This window comes from Abramis brama, assembly GCF_963993115.1.
Source record: "Abramis brama genome assembly, chromosome: 6".
Classification (NCBI taxonomy): Eukaryota; Metazoa; Chordata; class Actinopteri; order Cypriniformes; family Leuciscidae; genus Abramis; species Abramis brama.
In genome coordinates, this window is record NC_139968.1 from 28,867,214 (window position 1) to 28,887,425 (window position 20,212).

At 38.9% G+C, this 20,212-nt stretch overlaps 2 protein-coding genes across 3 annotated transcripts in view; one reads left to right on the forward strand and one right to left on the reverse strand.

The window, feature by feature from the left end:
* LOC311085177 (NACHT, LRR and PYD domains-containing protein 3-like) overlaps positions 1-20,212 on the reverse strand; it is a gene marked incomplete at its 5' end in the record, with an annotated part of 131,402 nt that overhangs the window by 24,711 nt on the left and 86,479 nt on the right. Inside the window, 4 exon segments of the mRNA XM_084117611.1 lie at positions 7,778-7,951; positions 10,001-10,174; positions 11,680-11,853; positions 15,097-15,267. Of these exon segments, the coding sequence (XP_083973737.1) occupies positions 7,778-7,951; positions 10,001-10,174; positions 11,680-11,853; positions 15,097-15,267 (693 nt within the window).
* LOC311085694 (uncharacterized protein) lies at positions 138-4,395 on the forward strand. 2 transcript variants are annotated; one of them, XM_084118279.1, is made up of 6 exons: positions 138-512; positions 731-785; positions 1,072-1,349; positions 1,501-1,657; positions 1,820-1,912; positions 3,165-4,395. In XM_084118279.1, exons 4-6 carry the CDS (start codon positions 1,592-1,594, stop codon positions 3,474-3,476), a joined length of 471 nt encoding a protein of 156 aa, XP_083974405.1. In that variant the 5' UTR covers positions 138-512; positions 731-785; positions 1,072-1,349; positions 1,501-1,591; the 3' UTR covers positions 3,477-4,395. The 2 variants fall into 2 exon arrangements, with proteins under 2 accessions (XP_083974405.1, XP_083974406.1); XM_084118280.1 differs by lacking the exons at positions 731-785; positions 1,072-1,349 and having other exon boundaries at positions 3,165-4,394.

Consider the following 20,212-nt stretch of genomic DNA (forward strand, 5'->3'; position numbering starts at 1 on the left):
CACACTCCGCAAAAACACTTGGATATGCACCTAATAATAGCGAACATTTATCTATGTTAACGTTAGAGCGAGCCACCATGCCAGACGGATAAGTCCTTTTCATGTTTAACAAATCAAATCATGCATTTTCTACCTACACTCAAAAAAATGAACTAGGAAGGTTGTGCGCTTTACATAATATATTTACATTCAGTTTACTTATAATAATTGTGTTTGTTGACTTTAAATGTATTTTTCTATTAAGGTCCACGTAATTATGTCTCAACTTAACTGTACAAAATCCTAACGCGTTGTCTAAACACAATCCATGTATGTTAAGTACACAATTCTTACACCCTAAGGGTGGCAGTATAGTGCGACCCAAACGGGCATGAAACCCCAAAGAAGAAGAAGAGCAAGACGCATCAGACTACACGTGGGCAAAGCTCAGCACACTTTAGTGACTCCCTGTGAAGTTTTTCTTCGATTGGTTTTGACAGAGGGACGTCTTATCCTTTCAACGGCTGGTAAAGGTAGGAGGATATTTGTTTTTCCACCAGTATCAATCTTTTTTATTTGTGTAACATTAGAATTCAACCAAGCCATGTAATAACAGTGGTTGTGATACTTTCAATGAAAATTCAAAAGTGTGATTATTTTATTTGTTTGCAGTTTTCAGTTCAGATTAATTCAATTTCACAAAGTCTTTATCAATTTGTTTTGTTTGTTTTTATCCTTTGCCATTTTTCAGGTCCTTAATGAAAGGTGTGTTTTCTGTTCCTGCCAAGGTGCTTTACTCACAACAGGTAAGATCTGCAACATATACTAATGTAAATACTGTTTCTTGCGTGACCATTTCATTTGTAAGTTCTGAGTAGCTTGTTTCTGTTTGTATCCCGTTTAATTTTAATTATCAGTAGTAATTGATCATTTGTTTTTAACAGATTATATACATTTTTTAAATAATTATTATTTTAATTCATATGGTATGTTATTTGTAAAACCTTTCTAAAGTTTTCAAGTGAAGTTTAAAAAAAAACTGAAATCACTGTTTTGTCTATTTGGTGGTGTGTGTGCATTAATTCCCTCAAGAACAAACCTGCAGATAAGTTCCAGCCGGGCTATAAGATTAAAAAACCCATAAAGGCAGAAGTAAATTTCTGCCCCCCCCATCCTGATGGAGAGACCCAGGTCAGCCTTGAAGGCCAAAGAGTCTCACTGTTGTCCGAAGTAAAAAAAAACACAGCAATGCAGTTATCAAGGAGAAGATGGCCAATACCTTTGCGTATAGGAGACAGGAGGTAGTCAGAGACAACCCCATGATTGCAGAGGTCAAGACCAGATGGCCAGGACAGTTCACTGTGCCTGAGGTATAAACTGCTTCTTAAAACATCCATAATCAATGTTATATAATGCATTAAATGACAGTGTGAAAGACATATAGAATACAGTAACATATGGTCCTTTCACTAAAATTTTAGTATACACAAATAACAGGTTGTTTGTGGACATTATTTAAAGGTGGAAGCAGAATTTATGCGGATTACCACTGTTCCCCTCGTCACAACGTTTTTTGCACAACTTGACCACTACGCTGATCAGCTCCAAAAAGATGCTGAAGAAGACGGGTGGATCTAAAGGAAAGAAAATTAACCTCACCTTTGCTCCGACTGCACAGGTAAATTGACTAATTTCATAATCATTGATAATGTTTGTATAAGTAAATGGTTATTGTACATGTGCCTACTTTTATAGTTAAAGTTTCACCCATTTCACATAATTATAGAAGTGTAATAAGTTTGTATATTATGTATGTTGATGCTGCTTTTTTTCTATTTAGAATGAAACTGTTGAAAAGAAGAGGGAGTGCCTCCTCAGGGCACTTTGTATCTATTTAAATGAAGATCCGAGCAGTCTTTTCAAAGAGTATCTGGTAGGTAATAAAAATTTCCGCAGCAGTAACAGTATCCTAGGGCTTTTAAGAATATAAAAATATCCATTAAACATTGTGGGATGTGGCTTGTAGGAATGGCAATTTTGGTCTAGACAAATCAGCTTTCTGAGCATTTAATCTTAAAAATATAAAAATTATAATCTTATAAAAGTAGAATTTATGGCTGAGCTGCTATATTAGATGGCATCAGATCATACAGGTGTACTTAAAGGAGAACTCGGTAACTCTAGCGAACTCTAGTCACTTCTTCGCTGATTTTCCCTTTAGTTGTCGCATGTTTTCCCCACGAGCTCCCCCTACAGCTGTGGTGGGGCGTATATTTCACAACACAGTCGTAAAAAACTCACTTGCGGCGGCCTCCTCCCCTTCTCTACCGCTGCTCATGTGCATTTGTTTTGATCGGAGCAAGCCAACTGTATCGCGTGGAGCTATGTCTACCGAGGTGGGTAATCTGGTAATGCATCATACATGCGTGTGTGTTTATGTCGAATTGCCGTAAAGCAATTTGTGTTTCGCGCTCGTTCTCGTTCTAGTTCTAGTTCTCGCTTCTCACGAGACTTCCAATTTCTATCTTGCCGGGACGGTAGTGGCCAAGTTGCAAGGTTGGTTTTCCGCCTGGGAATGCTGGGGGGAGCGGGGAAAGTCACCAATATCACCAGAACAGGTTGTTTAACCATCCAAATGATTTCTAGACAGTTTTATTAAGTTAAAAAAGTTACCAAGTTCTCCTTTAAAGGTGGGGTATGTGATTTGAAAAACAGCCGGCAGATTTTGAAAATGCACAACTCAAAAGGTCATACCTTTTTTCCTTGACTCCACCCATTCGAAGAGGGGCATGGGGGGAGGGGGGTATGGTACGACCATTTGATTGACGCACTGACTGTCCAATGATTCTGTGGCCTTGGAAATGATTGGCTGGAGTTTTTCGAGTCCTGCCCGTTCCACAGATGATTAAATTTTTTAATTTTCATTTCAGTGCTTCTAACTCAGTGGCTGTAAGTGGGTTAGGAATAGGATTTCAAGTGATTTTGAAAAAATGGTCAAAAAAGAAAATCACATACCCCACCTTTAATAAAGTGGCCAGTGAATATAAGGAATCAGTTTGGACCAAAAGTTAGTAATCAAGCACTATTTTAAAACATTAACGGAGAAAACTGCAATGCAAATGAGCTCTTTGGAAATATGTAATTGGCTGGTGATTTCATTGTTGTCCTTTTTTGTGTGTGGAAAGGATTCAGATGGCTGTGCTGTCCAGAGGGACCTTGATCAAATGGTCTTTGACATCTACATCGTAGAGGGAGGTGATGCCACCACCACTCCAGCTGATGTTGGAATAGTAATTGAGGGTGTGGAAGTGCTTCACGAATTGGGAGACATCGCTTCTGCATGTGCGCTCTTAATGGGTGTCATATATGCAATGAACCTAAGTTATCCTGAGGAATTTAAAAGTGTTTTTGAGGTGCTTCAGAAAATATTTCTACAGCTGGATGCTACCAGACTCTCAACCAAGGTACAGATGCTTAAAAACAAACTGTACGAGTGAACCAACAGCGTGTGGCGTTTTTTTTTTTTGGTGACGCACTCTGTTCTGGGTGACATGTTTCTTTGTCATAGTGTGATGCTTAAACTGAGTGAATTAACATTGAGCACCTGCTTTTCAAAAACACTTGAAAGATTGACACGCACCACTGTTCTGGGTGACAGCTGTGACGGCCCTGCCTATTTTTTTTAAAGGTAAAGATAACCCACTTTAAATCCTGCTACTCATGGGTATGTTTGACTTTTTTTTCTCTCTCTTTTGTAAAACAGAAGATAAAAAGTAAAGAGTTGTTGTTAACCTCTTGTGTTGAATAAAGGAACTAACAAATGTTAAGTGGAGTTTACTTAAGTAATTTGTGTGGAACCTGTTGACGAACTTTAATTAATTAAACCTAACTAGTAAAAACTAATTTTGTTAGTCCATATAACACAACTGACTTGAGTTAGTTAAACTCAAATGTCTCTTGTTGAGCAAAACTGATTGATTGTAGTTGGCTTAAGTCAAAAATATTATTTCTCCCTAAACAACCCCATTAAGTTAGATAACCTTGAATATTTGTTTTCAACTTACATAATTAAGTTATGTGGAACCTGTTGACAAGTAAAAGTTAATTAAAGTCAACGTTTCATTTTTTTGAGTGTACCGTGAGTAAGCTCTGCTCCAGTTTGAAAAAGGCTGCTGAGGCGAGACGGTTAAAACCATAGACTGTAAAAAATATGGACAAAGCGTCTGTGACGTCACCCATAGACTTTCTGAAGAATGGTTTTGAAGCCGTTTATGGGGGTATGGGCGGCGCCATCTTGGAAAATCTTGGGAAATCCTAACCCCGCCCACCTTCTGACGCAGCGCGCATCACTCAGCTCGCTCTGCTACTCCGGTTATCTCTGTGTATATTTTAGGCAACGAAATATGTTATAAAACACCATACTAACTCTTTTCGTTTTCTTTTAAAGAAATCTTAAACATTATAGCCACACAAATGTGGTTCAGACAACGCGTATTGATTATATTCACTGCACATAACGTTTGCCTATTTATAAAAAAACAAAATATAAAACACAAACCTGCCTCTTTTCGTTTTAAATATAATATAAAAATATTAAACATTTTAATATGGTCCAGGCAATATGTGCATTTGTACTAAACAACAGATGTTGCAGTAAACAACATTAAAGATCATATTCGTTGTATTAAAATTTAAAATGACAAAACTCAACCCAGTCTCTTTTTGTTAAATTTCAGTTTTATCAATATTAGCTATTATAAAAGTATAAGTAAAAGGTAAAGTTACAAGAAGCTATACAAATAAAGCAAACAATTCAGTCAAACATACAAAGTCAGCGCTCGATCTAGTCTAACCATACAACGGTAAAGTTAAATAGCTTATAAAGTTATGAAACTTCCCCTCAGCCAAAACGATTGCCCAGGAAACAAATTATAGATTTACGAGACAAAAAAAAAAAAAAAAAAAAAATCGCCCGTTAGATATACACAAGACAAATTATATCTCATGTTTACCACTACAGAGACGCCAGAATCAGCGGCAAACCTCAGAACGCTAGCCGAGGAAAGGCTGTTCCAGGTGGGGTACATGAGCGCCGAGCGCCCGGTCATCACTGGATCTCACAACTGGATACAATTTTCATAAATCTTTATAAATAAACCACAGATTTGAGCTTTAAACAACTACATTCTCGCCTGAAAAACTCATAAAACTACATTTCATGATACAGAAACAGTAGTATTATCTTCTTATGTAGTATTATCTTCTTACGCTTCTTATGTTGTCATTCTCTGTGGCGCTGCCTTGTCAGCTGTCAATCAAAGTTAACCACGCCCTTATTGTCATACATTTTATATCTAAATACGATCTAAACTAACGAGTTAGAAAAAAATTCACAGCCCTCATGGTTGTCAGGCACTCGGAACCTATCGAAAAATACAATAAAAGTCCATGGGACCAACCTGTAAAAACATGAATTTATGCTGTGAAAACGGACATTTTAACATGGGGGCTATGGACATTTGCTCCCTTTTGGGACCTCGCCCTAGCGGATTTTCGATGTATTGCAGTTTTTCGCACTTCCCGGTAGGCTTCATTTTTCAGATCAGAATGTTGCCGCTTGGTTAAAACATAACCAGCGTAACGAGAGAGGGGCCCCACTGGGGGATGCGGAGATGTTGCTGCGTCTTTATATTAACCCCTTGCCCGGCAGGGATCACTGGTGATCCCGGATTTTTGTTGATCAAAATTCATTACTCGTCAAATCATCTTACTTGATCTGGACAAACTAAGCATCATAAGGAAGGTTTAAGACTCCAGCTTCGATATTTGACCACTGTTTATGATTTAAGTGGTTTGCAGTGACATTAATTTCTTAATTTATGCCAGGAGTGCAAAATAATTAATCTGTAACGATCGTTATTTTGAATAGAAATTATCACTCACAAAACATTCATTCTCGTCTTCTCCGGTTTATTTGTGGTCAAATACCTATAATAAACAGCATCCGCCAGGGTTATTAGTCCAATAGTGCGCATATTTGGAGAAAAATTATTAATTATCACATGTTAGTAAAATATTTTGGTCATACAGAATAAAAATTCTATTAATTTTCCACTGAATTATGCGATCTGAAGAGCTCAAACAGCGCACAGAGCTAGATGTGTTTCTCCTCTTCCTGATTTGCGTCAGATTTGACCTCAGACATTTATTATTCGCTGTACCAGCTGTCAATCATCTTCACGTGATTCAACGTGACCTCTTCTGTATGACGCGTATGTTTACACTTCCTCATTCTAGACATCCGTGATAAAGCGAAAGTGACATCTCTTCACCTGAAACAAGTAGCTAATAAATGCACGATACGAAGTATTTGTGTTTTGTGGGTGATTTTCGTGCGATTTGGGGTTTTCATATGAATAAAGAATGTTTACAGAATGCATATGCTAGGTAATGATAGCCCATAGCTTCATCTAAAATGCTAAATATAACATATTTCAAAATCTTTTTATGACTTGAAACAATTTTAAACCGCGACCGGAATATGATACAAATACTCGATGGTGTTTTAAATTGAGCTTTAAATAAAAGTGTAATATTAATAAATTAAATAGTGTCATGTAGCATGAGGCTACCTGTTGTGCTAATGAACCTGCTGCAGGAGCTTTCTGTTCCATACAATCATTTTTTAAAAATAATTCGCATTTAAAAGTTCCAATAATAGTTTTGTATTGTTTGTTTTCTAACAAGACTTAAGGATTATTCATGTATTCACGATTTACATAGCTGTCGATGGCCAATCATTATGCCAGAAGAAAGGCTGTAATGGCTGAATTCAAACAAAAGAATAAGGATAAAAGAATAATGAAGATTAAGTTTCATGTCGGCAAAGGTGTGAAAGGTTGGTCGATTTAAATGAAAAGAACATGAATGGGCCAGTTCTCCTCACCAGACATTAGTCAGAGACTGTAAATGGGTGTTTAGAGGGCAATAAACTATTTGATGAGAAACTTGTAGCCTTCTAAAAAAAATTCTCTGAAATCCTCCCCTGACATGGTCTCACAATAGGCTTCATAAAATGCATAGCCTAATTTTCGAGATAGCATACTCAGATTTGAAATGAGGCATGACCACAGTTGTGACTACACTTTAGTTGTGGTTATAAGTTGCTATCCTAAATTCAAATAATATTTTTATACATTTAATAAATATATTCTTAATATTTGTTGCTTTTGTTTTTATGTTTGAGCTTATATATCTCAATATTAATAACAGTCTGGTTAATTTTGAGTCTTGAACTATAAACTCTCAAGGGTTGGCTTTCTAAATATATGTGTGTTATGTGTCTATTCAGAATGACTTATGAGCAGCAACCTTTTTATTTTGGGTATGTCATGTATGCATCACTTGCCAAAATTGGGGGTGACTGGTAATTATATTAACATTCCTGATTGTTTGAATGATCAGCCCTCAGGGGCCCCCTTAAAATGCGGGGCCCCAGGCAATTGACTGGCTTGCCTGCCCTATTGGGGCGCCTGTGTGTGTGTGTGTGTGTGTGTGTGTGTGTGTGTGTGTGTGTGTGTGTGTGTGTGTGTGTGTGTGTGTGTGTGTGTGTGTGTGTGTGTGATTAGATTCCACAGATCTGCAAAAGGAAAGAGTCAAAGAACTGATGTGGATCTCATAAGCACGTAATTCTGAACTACAGGAACATTCAAATTAAACAAAATATGATATCCAAAATGTGGTTTATGTCCATAAGAGTAGTTTGAGAACCACTGTTGTATGTGACCTGTACACTGACCTGAATCTCTCCAGTTTACAGTGTGAATCCTTCAGTACGTCACATAAGTGATTCACTCCTGTGTTTTCTATTTTATTGCAACTGAGGTCCAGCTCTCTCAGGTGTGATGGGTTTGATTTCAGAGCTGAAGTCAGGATGAGACACTGTTTCTCTGTAATACTGCATCCACACAGACTGAAGACCAAAAAAAAAGAAAAGACAATGACTCAGATCAATGTGAACCACCAAACTGAAGTGCAACATCAGGCACTTTAATTCCCATACTCTGGAAGATGTCCAGAACATTCTCCAGAACATTCTCATTCACAGTTCCGTGCTGGTGGAACGCACTCCCCACCCTCATCCGGAATGCAGAATCCCTGACAACATTCAAAAGACAGCTGAAAACCCATCTCTTCCATGAGCACTTAACCTCTTAAAAAAAAAAATTCCTTTCCCTTTGAAACATCACTTATCAGGCTTATGCTACTCTGAATAATGCCTGAACTTCGTATCTTGAGCACTTCTTGCGTTGTTGTTGTTTTTGCCTCTTCATGATGACTCACTTAATTTAGTCCTAATTTGTAAGTCGCTTTGGATAAAAGCGTCTGCTAAATGACTAAATGTAAATGTAAATGTTGTTTATTGAAGATGTTCTTTCATTTTTCTTCTATTTCTTTTATGTCTCTTTTCTTTACTCTTTATCGTAGCAGCAGATTTATTTTCCACATTTACACAATCAGTACATTCTTCAAATTTAACACAATAGACCTTAGTCATTTGACATGACATTTAATTTATGTGGATTTAAAAAAATGAGGCTGTTAGAAAAAATTAAATATATAGCAGTGTACTAAGATTTATTACTAGTTAAAAGACATTTAAAGTAGGGATGGGCATTCGATAACATTTTCTTAGTCGATCGTCGGGAGAATTAACGATCGACTATCGATTAATCATTAATATTTTTATATTGAAATTCATTATTTCTTTAACTTTTTATAAATTAAAAATGCAATGAAAATACAAAAATACAGTTTGTTTGTCGTCGATGAGATATTTATTACAAGAAGATCAACTTGTGGCAGTGAAACTGGACGTTCGGTAGACTTGAAGATATGCCCTGCGGTGCTCTAAAACAGCGGAACCTGCAGCTGCGAGCCGGCGTTCTTAAACAGAGACCCATGGCCACTTCATCCGTTTTCTGTGATCGGATAGCTATCCGATCGTGAAAAGACCAAATGTAAATGCCCTCCGAAACGCATTCGAGACGGATTTAAATCCGATCGCTCAAACCACTTCAGGAGGAGATCTGAGACGCATTCCAGACGAAACTGGACAAGATGCATCTGGTTGTTGAAACCACATATGTCAATTTGACTTATCCCAAAAATGCTAAGAAATAAACGTGTGAGAGCGTGTTATAGGCTATATGTCATGTTATAGCCAGATATGATGACGCGCTTCAACACGCATCACCACAGATGAGCATCTATTCATCAAGCCAACGTGCAAACTATCGCAAATCAAAGTGAAAGTCATTCATCAACACACAATCATCTTCATTAAAAGAAAAGAACCGAAATGATCTTACCAGAGCTGTTGCCGCATCTTGTTGCGGTCTTTGATTTGGAAATGTTCGCTGATGATCAATAAAATGCAGCTCATATCAGTTGCTTTCGGTGACGTGCAACAATTTAAATATGCATATAGCGCGGGAATTCAAGATCGGATTTATATCCGTTTTGCAAAAACACATTTATGTGACCAGGTGTAAATGGAATCGTTTTGATAAATCAGATAGCTATCCGATCTGAGAAAACGCATGAAGTTCCCATAGAACTTCTGCACCATGATTTCTGTTGAGAAAGATAAGCATGTTGACATGATCTGGGATCAGACGCGACCGCAACCTTGTCCAGTCGAGCCGCCGAAAACACCCGCTCTGAGGGGACTGACGTTGCCGGGATGCACAGGTACCTCCGCGCTAAAATGAATTCCATTGCTTCAAGACTCACACTACGCAACGCAACCTGCATTAGATTAATCGATAACAAATAAACGTGATCGACGAAATTCTTAACGATCAATTATCGATCGTCGATTAATTATGCCCATCCCTAATTTAAAGTACAGTGTAACAGAAGGTGCCAAGCTATAAACACTATTACTTGAGTCCTGTTGTCTTAAAATAAACAGAGAACTATAATATCACAGTAACTGCTGTACAGTAATGTTACTAACCGTAGTTCCTCCAGTTTGCACTGTGGGTTCATCAGTAGATCACTGAGGTTTTTCACTCCAGAGTCTCCTAGTTTATTCCTGTTCAGGTTCAGCTCTCTCAGGTGTGATGGGTTTGATTTCAGAGCTGAAGTCACAGCAGAACAACCTTCATCTGTCATTCTACAGCAGCTTAACCTACATTTGGAGAAATGAGAAAAAGAAAATCTAACACTCTGCAAAGTTATAGCACCTTCATAACAAATAAAGGACAAATTCCACACTGATTTTTTGCGCCCTTCAATGGCAGAAGAGACACAATCTGTAGGGATGTTCAAAATAATTCTAATAAAGCTGCAAATGGATCTTACTGCGTCCTCCACTTCGTAACAGAATACTTCGCCACTTCAGATCCAGCAGCCGAGAAAGAACCGAGACCCACCATGGACCCACTAATCAGTCTCTTCCGTCTCAGCCAAGGTGACCGCCCGATTGAGAACTAAGTGGAGGACGCAGTAAGATCCATTTGCAGCTTTATTAGAATAATCAACAGGCAGGGTAAATCAGGGGCAGTCAGAACAATGGAGATAATCTCAAAGCAGAAACAGATAACAGGCAAGGGTCGAGGCAGGCGGCAAGAATCACAGTCCAATGAACAATCCGGGTCGAGACAGGCAGCAGAGGAATCAGAAGTCAGTATAAACAATCCAAGGTCAGTAACAGTTCAGCAAACACAGGGAAACCGCTCAGAGATTGTACGCCGGGGCAATGCAATACTTTGCAGTGAACTGAAGAGTGACAGAGGTTTATATGGGTGTATGTGAATGAGCTGCAGGTGTATGAGATGAGTGTGGATGAGCTGCAGGTGTATGTGCAATCAGTCCCAGGTAAGCGGCATGATGGAAAGTTGAGTTTGTGATGTGATCAGTCTGGTGTGGAGTGCCCTCTGGTGACTATCAGAGGCACTCCAGCTGGTGATCGTTACACATGTGATGGTCAGTTTTTAATTTTACATTACAGTTTTATATTTTATGGTTATGTGACCCAGAGTGACGAGCCCTCTTGATTCATTTTAAAGACAAATGACGGGAGAGTTTGAGTTAACATATGATCAAAATAATTCAAGTTGTTTTGTTTTGTTTGTGATATATAGGCCTATTACACACATTTTCATCTTGAATTTCATATGAAGTTTAAATAACTTAACAGGTAAGAAATGTTTTTAATAGTAGATATGTAAGGTAAATGTGACATTACCAGTGTCCAAAGAAGAGATAGCAAGTTTTTTTTTATAAATTTGAGAGAAGAGAGAACACCCACACACACACATAAAGCATATTTTAAAAGCTTCATTACAAAATGTATATTTATTTGCAAAAATCATATTATTGTAAGAATATTAATGTAAGAAAAGTTAATGGGCTGCTGGACGCCATACTGTGTTGTCATGGTAACATTCCAAGTGAAGATAATGAGGAAATTATATTGTCTTTTTCTTCACCAAGTGTTTTCCAAACAGCTTCATTATGACACGCAAAGGCCCTGATGCCCTTTAAGTCCCATTTCAAGGACTATCAGAGTAAGAATGGCATAAGGATGCTCACTTACAGTTGGAATTCACCAAAACTGTGAACTCAGTGTCTTGATTTAAACTGTACAAGTGATTTTAAGAATTATGATTGATGTATGTGAATGTTACTGACCTCAATATCTCCAGTTTACAGTGTGAATCCTTCAGTACGTCACATAAGTGATCCACTCCTGTGTTTCTTATTTCATTTATACTCAGGTCCAGATCTCTCAGGTGTGATGGGTTTGATTTCAGAGCTGAAGTCAGGATGAGACACTGTTTCTCTGTAATACTGCATCCACGCAGACTGAAGACAGAAAGAGAAAAGACTAACTAAAGTGCTACATCAGACACTAGTTTAATTTCTGATACTCTGTTTTTAAGGCTGTCACACTAGTTCTGTGTGCTGAAAGATATTGATTCTTTTTCATTTTTCAACAATATATTTTGTCTGTTTTCTTTATTCTTTATCGTAGCAGCAGATTTCTGCAGAACAACATTTGCACAATCAGTACATTGTATCAAATTCTTCAACTTGAACACAATAGACCTTAGTCAGGTTAGACTACATATTGAATTTTATGTGGATGAAAATGAGGTTGTGAGAAAAATTTAAATATATACTGGTACACTAAGATTTATTACTTAGTTAAAAAACATTTAAAACAAAGTGTAACAGAAGGTGCAGAACTATAAACACTATTACTTGAGTCCTGTTGTCTTAAAATAAACAGTGAACTGTAATATCACAGTAACTCCGCCTAGGCCGGTCCCAAGCCCGGCTGCAAAAGGAGGAGGGTTGGGCGTGGGGCTAGCAACCCCACCCCGTAAAAAAAAAAAAAAAAGCTACAGAAACTGCAACGAAAACAACTACATCCCAACAACTGCCTGGACGGGAAGACTCCTCTTCAGTGGGGCCCATGACGCGTGCTGGTGAAAGCCTTCGGGAAACCAGCTCGCCGACAAGTCTTATCACGACCAAGGCCAAGACCAGGATAGGGACCTGGAACATCAGAACCCTCTATGAGATCGGCAAATCAGCACAGGTGGCCAGAGAGATGGAAAGATACAACATCAAGTTTCTCAGACTATGTGAGACCTGATGGAATGGGCGCGGCCAGACCAGACTGTCTGCAGGAGAAACCATCATCTATTCCGGACATGAAGACATGGAACACGATCACACCCAAGGGGTCGCACTACTGTTGGCGCCAGAGGCTACGAGAGCGCTGATGGCGTGGGAACCCGTCTCATTAAGACTTATGGCAGCCAGGTTCAACTCCAAGGGAAGGAAGACCACCATCATCCAGTGCTATGCACCTACAAACACAGCGCAGGAAGAGGAGAAGGAAGACTTCTACAGTTCTTTACAGTCCCTTTTAGACCGGACTCCGCGCAGAGACATAAAGATCGTCATGGGCGACTTGAACGCTAAGGTGGGTGACGACAACACAGACAGAGAACTTATCATGGGCAGAGATGGCGTAGGTACCTGCAACGAGAACGGAGATTTGCTAATAGACTTCTGTTCTTTCAACGACTTAGTAATAGGTGGTACCATTTACCCTCACAGAAGGATCCACAAGACCACTTGGACTTCACCTGATGGGAAGACGGATAATCAGATTGATCACTTCACTATTGACCTAAAGTGGAGACGAAGTGTGCTGGACGTCAGAGTAAGGCACGGCGCCGACGCAGCCTCCGACCATCAGTTGCTGGTGGCAACACTGAGGACCAAGCTGAGATCCTTCTGTGACTCGTCAGGAAGAGCATACCACAAGTTCAACGTACAGCTTGTGAAAGACAAAAAGAAAGCGGAAGAGTTCAACTGTGAAGTCAGGAACAGGTTTGAGGCGCTGGCAGAGTTGGCCGAAGAGTCAGTAGAGAACCACTGGACAGAGATACAGAAGACCTGGAAGGATGCGTGCACCAAAGTTCTGGGGAAGAAAGTGAGGGAGCAGAAGGAGTGGATGACGAAGGGAACATGGGAGAAGATAGAGAAGAGGAGGGAACTGAAACAGAAAATCAACAGATGCTGCGACCAACAGCAGAAGACAGACCTCAGATCACAGTATTGGGAGGCGAACCGGGAAGTGAAGAAGAGCGCAAGACAGGACAAAAGACAATTTGTACACAACTTGACAGAAGAGGCAGAAAGAGCAGCTAAGCAGAACAACATGAGGAGAGTGTACGAGATTACCCGGGCCTTGTCAGGAAATCAACAGATTTCCTAAGAGTTTCAACAGATTTCCAACAGATTTCCTAAGAGAACCTAAGAGTTTCAACCCGAGTAAGTCAGTCAAGGACAAGAATGGGAGAACCATCACAAGTGATGAGGGGCAAAGGAAAAGATGGAGGGAACATTTTGAAGAAATTCTTAACAGACCACCACCGCAAACAGTTCCTGACATACCACCAGCAGAAGAACCCCTCTGTATCAACACCAATCCACCAACCAAGGCAGAGATCATTAAAGCCATCAAGTCCCTGAAGAACGGCAAGGCACCAGGCCCTGACGGCATCCCCCCAGAAGCTCTAAAAACAAATGCGGCAGCAGCAGCAGAGATGTTGCACCCCTTCCTGGTGAAGATATGGGAACAGGAGCAAGTGCCGGCCGACTGGAAGCTCGGGTACTTGGTAAAGCTTCCCAAGAAAGGTGACCTTTCCCAGTGCTGCAACTGGCGAGGAATCATGCTGCTGTCCATCCCCAGCAAGGTGCTGACCAGAATCATCCTAGAGAGACTGAAGGAGGCTCTAGATAAGAGGCTGAGAGCAGAACAGGCAGGTTTTAGACAAGATTGTTCATGTATAGACCATATCGCCACTTTGCGTATCATCATCGAGCAATCCATCGAATGGCAGACTCCTTTGTACACGACCTTCGTTGACTTTGAAAAAGCGTTCGACAGTGTCGACAGGGAGACCATCTGGAAGCTGATGCAGCACTACGGAATCACGCAAAAGCTCATAAACATCATCCAGCAGCTTTATGAGGACTCATCTTGTCAGATTATTCACAATGGGAAGCTGACAGACCCCTTCGCAGTGAAGACAGGAGTGAGGCAAGGTTGTATGCTCTCGCCGACAATTTTTCTGATCGTCATAGACTGGATCATGAGAAGAACCACAGAGGGCAGCAACACCGGCATCCAGTGGACCTTTACCAAACATCTAGAGGACCTGGATTTTGCGGACGACGTCGGCCTCCTGTCCCACAAGCAGCAGCCTTCACAGTCCAAGCTAACGCGGCTAGCGGAGGAGGGGTGGATAGGTCACACACTTCGCAAACCAGTCGACAATGTCACAAGGCAAGCACTAGACTGGAACCCACAAGGAAAAAGGAAAGTGGGACGGCCCAAACAGACGTGGAGAAGGTCAGTCGAGTGCGAAGTGAAGGACGCCGGAGTGACATGGACTCAGCTGAAGAAAACAGCCCAGAACAGAGTGCGTTGGCGTGGTGTTGTTGCAGCCCTATGCTCCATAAGGAGCCTACAGGAATAAGTCAAGTAATATCACAGTAACTGCTGTACAGTATAATGTAACTAACCGTAGTTCCTCCAGTTTGCACTGTGGGTTCATCAGTAGATCACTGAGGTTTTTCACTCCAGAGTCTCTTAGTTTATTCTCACTCAGGTTCAGTTCTCTCAGGTGTGATGCGTTTGATTTCAGAGCTGAAGTCACAGCAGAACAACCTTCATCTGTCATACAGTATCCTAACCTACATTTGGAGAAATGAGAAAAAGCAAATATTCATTCTGCAAAGTTATAGCATCTCAATAACAAATAAAGGACAAATTCCAAACTGATTTGCACCCTTCAATGGCAGAGGAGACACCATTTGTAGGAACGTTTGAAACGAAAGTGAACAGCTAAATCCCTTCATGAAGGGCCTTTCCACAAGTCTGTTAGTGATGGATTGCGGAGTTCACACGGCATGATTTGCAAAGTGGTCAGATCACTGTTCTTTCCACACTGCACGACTATCTGGGGTAACATTCAGTTGCTGCTGTGTTCACACTGCACGATGGATCGGTTTGGTTACACAGTGAATGATTTTACAATAGGAAGAATCACTGACAACTCTGTCTGGTCCACAAACTACATTTCACAACATGAGGAAAGGACAAGAGTGAAAATTTCACTCTAATAAAATGTAATTCGCCCTCAATTAAAGGTGCATTGCGCAACATTTCATGTTAAAAATACCCGTTTTTCTAACCCATACATGCTTAAACAATTGCCTGATGGGCTGAATGAGCCCTTCTCTGATCACTGCGATTGCCTCTATAATCCTGTACAGTAAAATAAATAAGAGGGATTCGGGACGGAATTTCGTGAGCTTAGAATTATAAGGTTCTATCTCCACTTTTGGTCGAAATTGAGTTTTTGACATAATCTGATCCATTAGGTGTTTATTAATGCCTGTGTGGTGTTATTTGTGTAAAAAAAAAAAAAAATTGTTAGTAGTTATCAATAAAATAAAAAGGTTCCATCTCACAAAACATAAACCGAGTTGGGATTATAAGGTTCTATCTCCAGTAGATTTAATATCCAATCAAAACCCTGAATGAACACGGACGGACCAATCAAAACCCACCTCTTAGCTCTGTAGACACAGAGCTAAGGGCTGGACATTAGCCTGGACATTTGAAGCCGGCGAAAGATGGCATTTCCATCTTTCTATCTTTTTTTTATAACGAATCAATCGTTCTTTCTTTCTCTCTTACTAATCTATCTATCTATCTATCTATCTATCTATCTATCTATCTATCTATCTATCTATCTATCTATCTATCTATCTATCTATCTATCTATCTATCTGTCTGTCTATCTATCTATCTATCTATCTATCTATCTATCTTCAAACTGTTTCTATCTGTCTTCAAACTTTATCTATCCATATATCTATCCTTAATAACTAATCAATCTTTCTTTCTTTTTTACTAATCTCTTTCTTTCTTTCTTTCTTTCTTTCTTTCTTTCTTTCTTTCTTTCTTTCTTTCTAACTAATCCATCTTTCTTTCTGTCTTTCTAACTAATCTATTTTTCTTTCTACTAATCTTTCTTTCTTTCTTTCTAACTAATCCTTCTTTCTTTCTAACTAATCTATCTTTCTTTCTAACTAATCCATCTTTCTTTCTTTCTTTCTTTCTTTCTTTCTTTCTTTCTTTCTTTCTTTCTTTCTTTCTTATCCATCTTTCTATCTTTCTAACTAATCTATCTTTCTTTCTTTCTTTCTTTCTTTCTTTCTTTCTTTCTTTCTTTCTAATATATCTTTCTTTCTAACTAATCCATCTTTCTTTCTTTCTTTCTTTCTTTCTTTCTTTCTTTCTTTCTTTCTTTCTTTCTTTCTAATCCATCTTTCTTTCTTTCTTTCTAACTAATCCATCTTTCTTTCTTTCTTTCTTTCTAACTAATCCATATTTCTTTCTTTCTAATATATCTATCTTTCTTTCTTTCTTTCTTTCTTTCTTTCTTTCTTTCTTTCTAACTAATCCTTCTTTCTTTCTTTCTAACTAATCCATCTTTCTTTCTAACTAATCTATCTTTCTTTCTTTCTTTCTTTCTAACTAATCCATCTTTCTTTCTTTCTTTCTTTCTTTCTTTCTTTCTTTCTTTCTTTCTTTCTTTCTTTCTTTCTACCTAATCTTTCTTTCTTTCTTTCTTTCTTTCTTTCTTTCTTTCTTTCTTTCTAATCCATCTTTCTTTCTTTCTTTCTTTCTTTCTTTCTTTCTTTCTTTCTTTCTTTCTTTCTTTCTAACTAATCCATCTTTCTTTCTTTCTTTCTTTCTTTCTTTCTTTCTAACTAATCCCTCTTTTTATCTTTCTAACTAATCTATCTTTCTTTCTAAATAATCCATATTTCATTTTTAAAATGTTTCAGAGCACAGAGGGGGTGGGGTGGAAAGGGATGAAAACATAATTTTCATGATGTTACACAATATTTTGTATGTTTTAATCTACTAAATGAACCGTTTTTAATGTATGTAAGATGCTTCCTAAATGTTTTTACAGTACAGAGGAGTGGGGTGTAGTATGTGAAGAAAACATTTTTTGTTTAGCTGTAATTTTTCCATGTCCATGTTCTTTGAAATTTTTTTTTTTTTTTTTCTTACAAACTTGCTTGGCTTTGATGTATACTATACTATTATATATTATATTATATACTACAAGCTGTGTGCTTGTATTATAAATATATAAATTGATTAAAATCAATGGTTATATACATTTATTCTTTGAAATGTGGGGTTTTATTTGTAAAAGTGGAGATAGAACCTTATAATTCCAAACAGAATCAGAGCTCTCAGAATTATATGGTTCTATCTCCATTTGGGCCATCTTAAAAAATCCCATTTCCAAATGTGCCAGGATTTTGATATTCTATCCTCAAAGTACCTGTAGGGTGATGGTCTTGTTGAGCTATAATAGTAGATTATACTACATAACAGTTTTGCCAGCTGGGATGTAAAAACTTTGATGCTCAATATCTCAGAACTACCCTAAACGGAGATAGAACCTTATAATTCTAAGCTCACGATTTGAGACTGGGCGTGACGTCATGCGCGTTCACGCTCACCTGGTAATGTCTGGCAGGTTTGTGTATTCGCCGCCATTCTCCGTATCAGCGAAGACAACTCGAGCGACAAAACTTTAGTCAACTTTCGACAAAAGTAGAAGATGGATTCAAAGAGACCGGCTTGTAGTTCATTCCAAACCCCAACGCAAACTCCACATAAGACAAAGAAAAGAAAACTTTTGTCTAGTGCCACAGGCGTCGGAATAAGATGAGAGTCAACATCGGGAAGGCTTTCAACAAATGGAGAGATCTCCGGTCTGCACACACTAGGAAGCGCCCGCGCCCGCGCCCTCAGATCACTTGGACGTGTATGGCGTTTATTTAGTCTCAAAACTCGCGCACATAAAATCTAGGCACGTGCACAGGATACGAGGGCAAGGAACAGCATCCGCGCGCAAAATGCATCCTCGCGCGGGCGCTCAGAAAGCAACCGCGCGCACAAATACTGTCTCGCCATAGACAGTATATTTTGGACACAGCGACCCCATTGGATTCAACGGAGACAAGTGAAGTCAATTAGAGGCACTAACTTCCTGATGGTCGAGCGTACTGCGCAGACTCAAACTGAGCTTGACGACGTAGATGTGACGTGAGCAACCCGTCTGTCTTCTAGTAGCTGTGCCAAGAGAAATCTGAATCATTTCCTTCTGAAACTTGCAGAGACGGAGAGTGTGAGTAGGAGGTGTCCATGAGCTAGGAGCAGGAGCAACTTTTGCTAAGTATTCTGATTAATTATTTTGTCATTTTGCCTCCATGTCCTCCCGATTGCCCGCGAGCTTCTCCTCCTGTCCATACGGTAATTCTCTACTGTGCGACAGAGAGTCGCGTGGTTATGACGCAATCGTTAGCCTATTTTTACAAAAACTGCTTCTACGGGGCCATAACGTAAGATACAAGGTAATGGAGCCTTTTATACATTTTCGTGTTTCTTTAGAAATAAATAATGGACAAATGGAGTCTTTAAACGCCTCAGATGTAAAGTTATTCGCTGTCAAAGTGACGCCAAAATGAATGGGAGTCAATGGGATGCTAACAGCAGGTGATGGTCTGCTAGCCAATGGCGGCGCCCGGGGAAACTTCGAAATAATATGAATCCCTGACCCCCTGTGTCTCGCGAGCACGGGGCTGTGACGGGGGCTAAGGAATTAAGTAATAATTTGTTTACAGATGGCAGATGTAACAATTCTTATAAGTAGTCTAAGCATTGTTTCCAACGTTGATGTGTGCAAATTTGATGAAGATATCGACTTAAACTCTTAAAAGAAAACGTAAACAAATCACCCGTCTCCTTGACAACCTCACGTCTCCCTGACAACTAGCATAGTTGATACCGTAATGTTGCTCTTTTGATAACGAAATCCTGCTATTAAAGGGTGGTTCTTCAACTACGGGCACTTTTGGCCTTGTGAACTTGAGGTAAAAAAAAGTGTTCAAATCAAAATTGTCACAGTCTAACAGTTAAATATAACTAGTCTAATTTAATGATCCATAAGAGAACGCACTTACATTATAAGACAAATTGGTGTTTTTTGACATATTTTCCGATCCACACTGAACAAATGTCATTTCCATCACATCCAAATATTTGGTTATTATTTAAAATTATTATGATATACATACTTTCTTAACAGTGTAAGACCACTTTCACACATAGTTTTCCCAATTTATACCTATATTGCAATTACCATAGATTTGTGGATTAAGTAAATTAATTGTCATGAGGCCCAAACACAAAGCTTACATCCACCACAACCTGAAATATAATATTGCATTGGTTAGATACATTTCAGAAAAATAACTACTTGTGTTATTACATTAAGTGGAACATTATCCCATAAACTATGCAGAAATTTTCAATGAGTGATTATAATTTTGTACATATTTTTTAAAAAGTTATGAGGTGGTGGAAATGACTGGGTGTTGTGGAAATGACAATGAATGGACATCAATGTAGAAAAACAGAAAACATTTATTTGAAACCCATTTAACAAATCATTAGTCATTAGTCTGTTTGGTTCCATAACCAGATGAACAGTTACAGTCTTACTGTAAACAACTTTAACCACAAATAGTGAGACCTTTATCC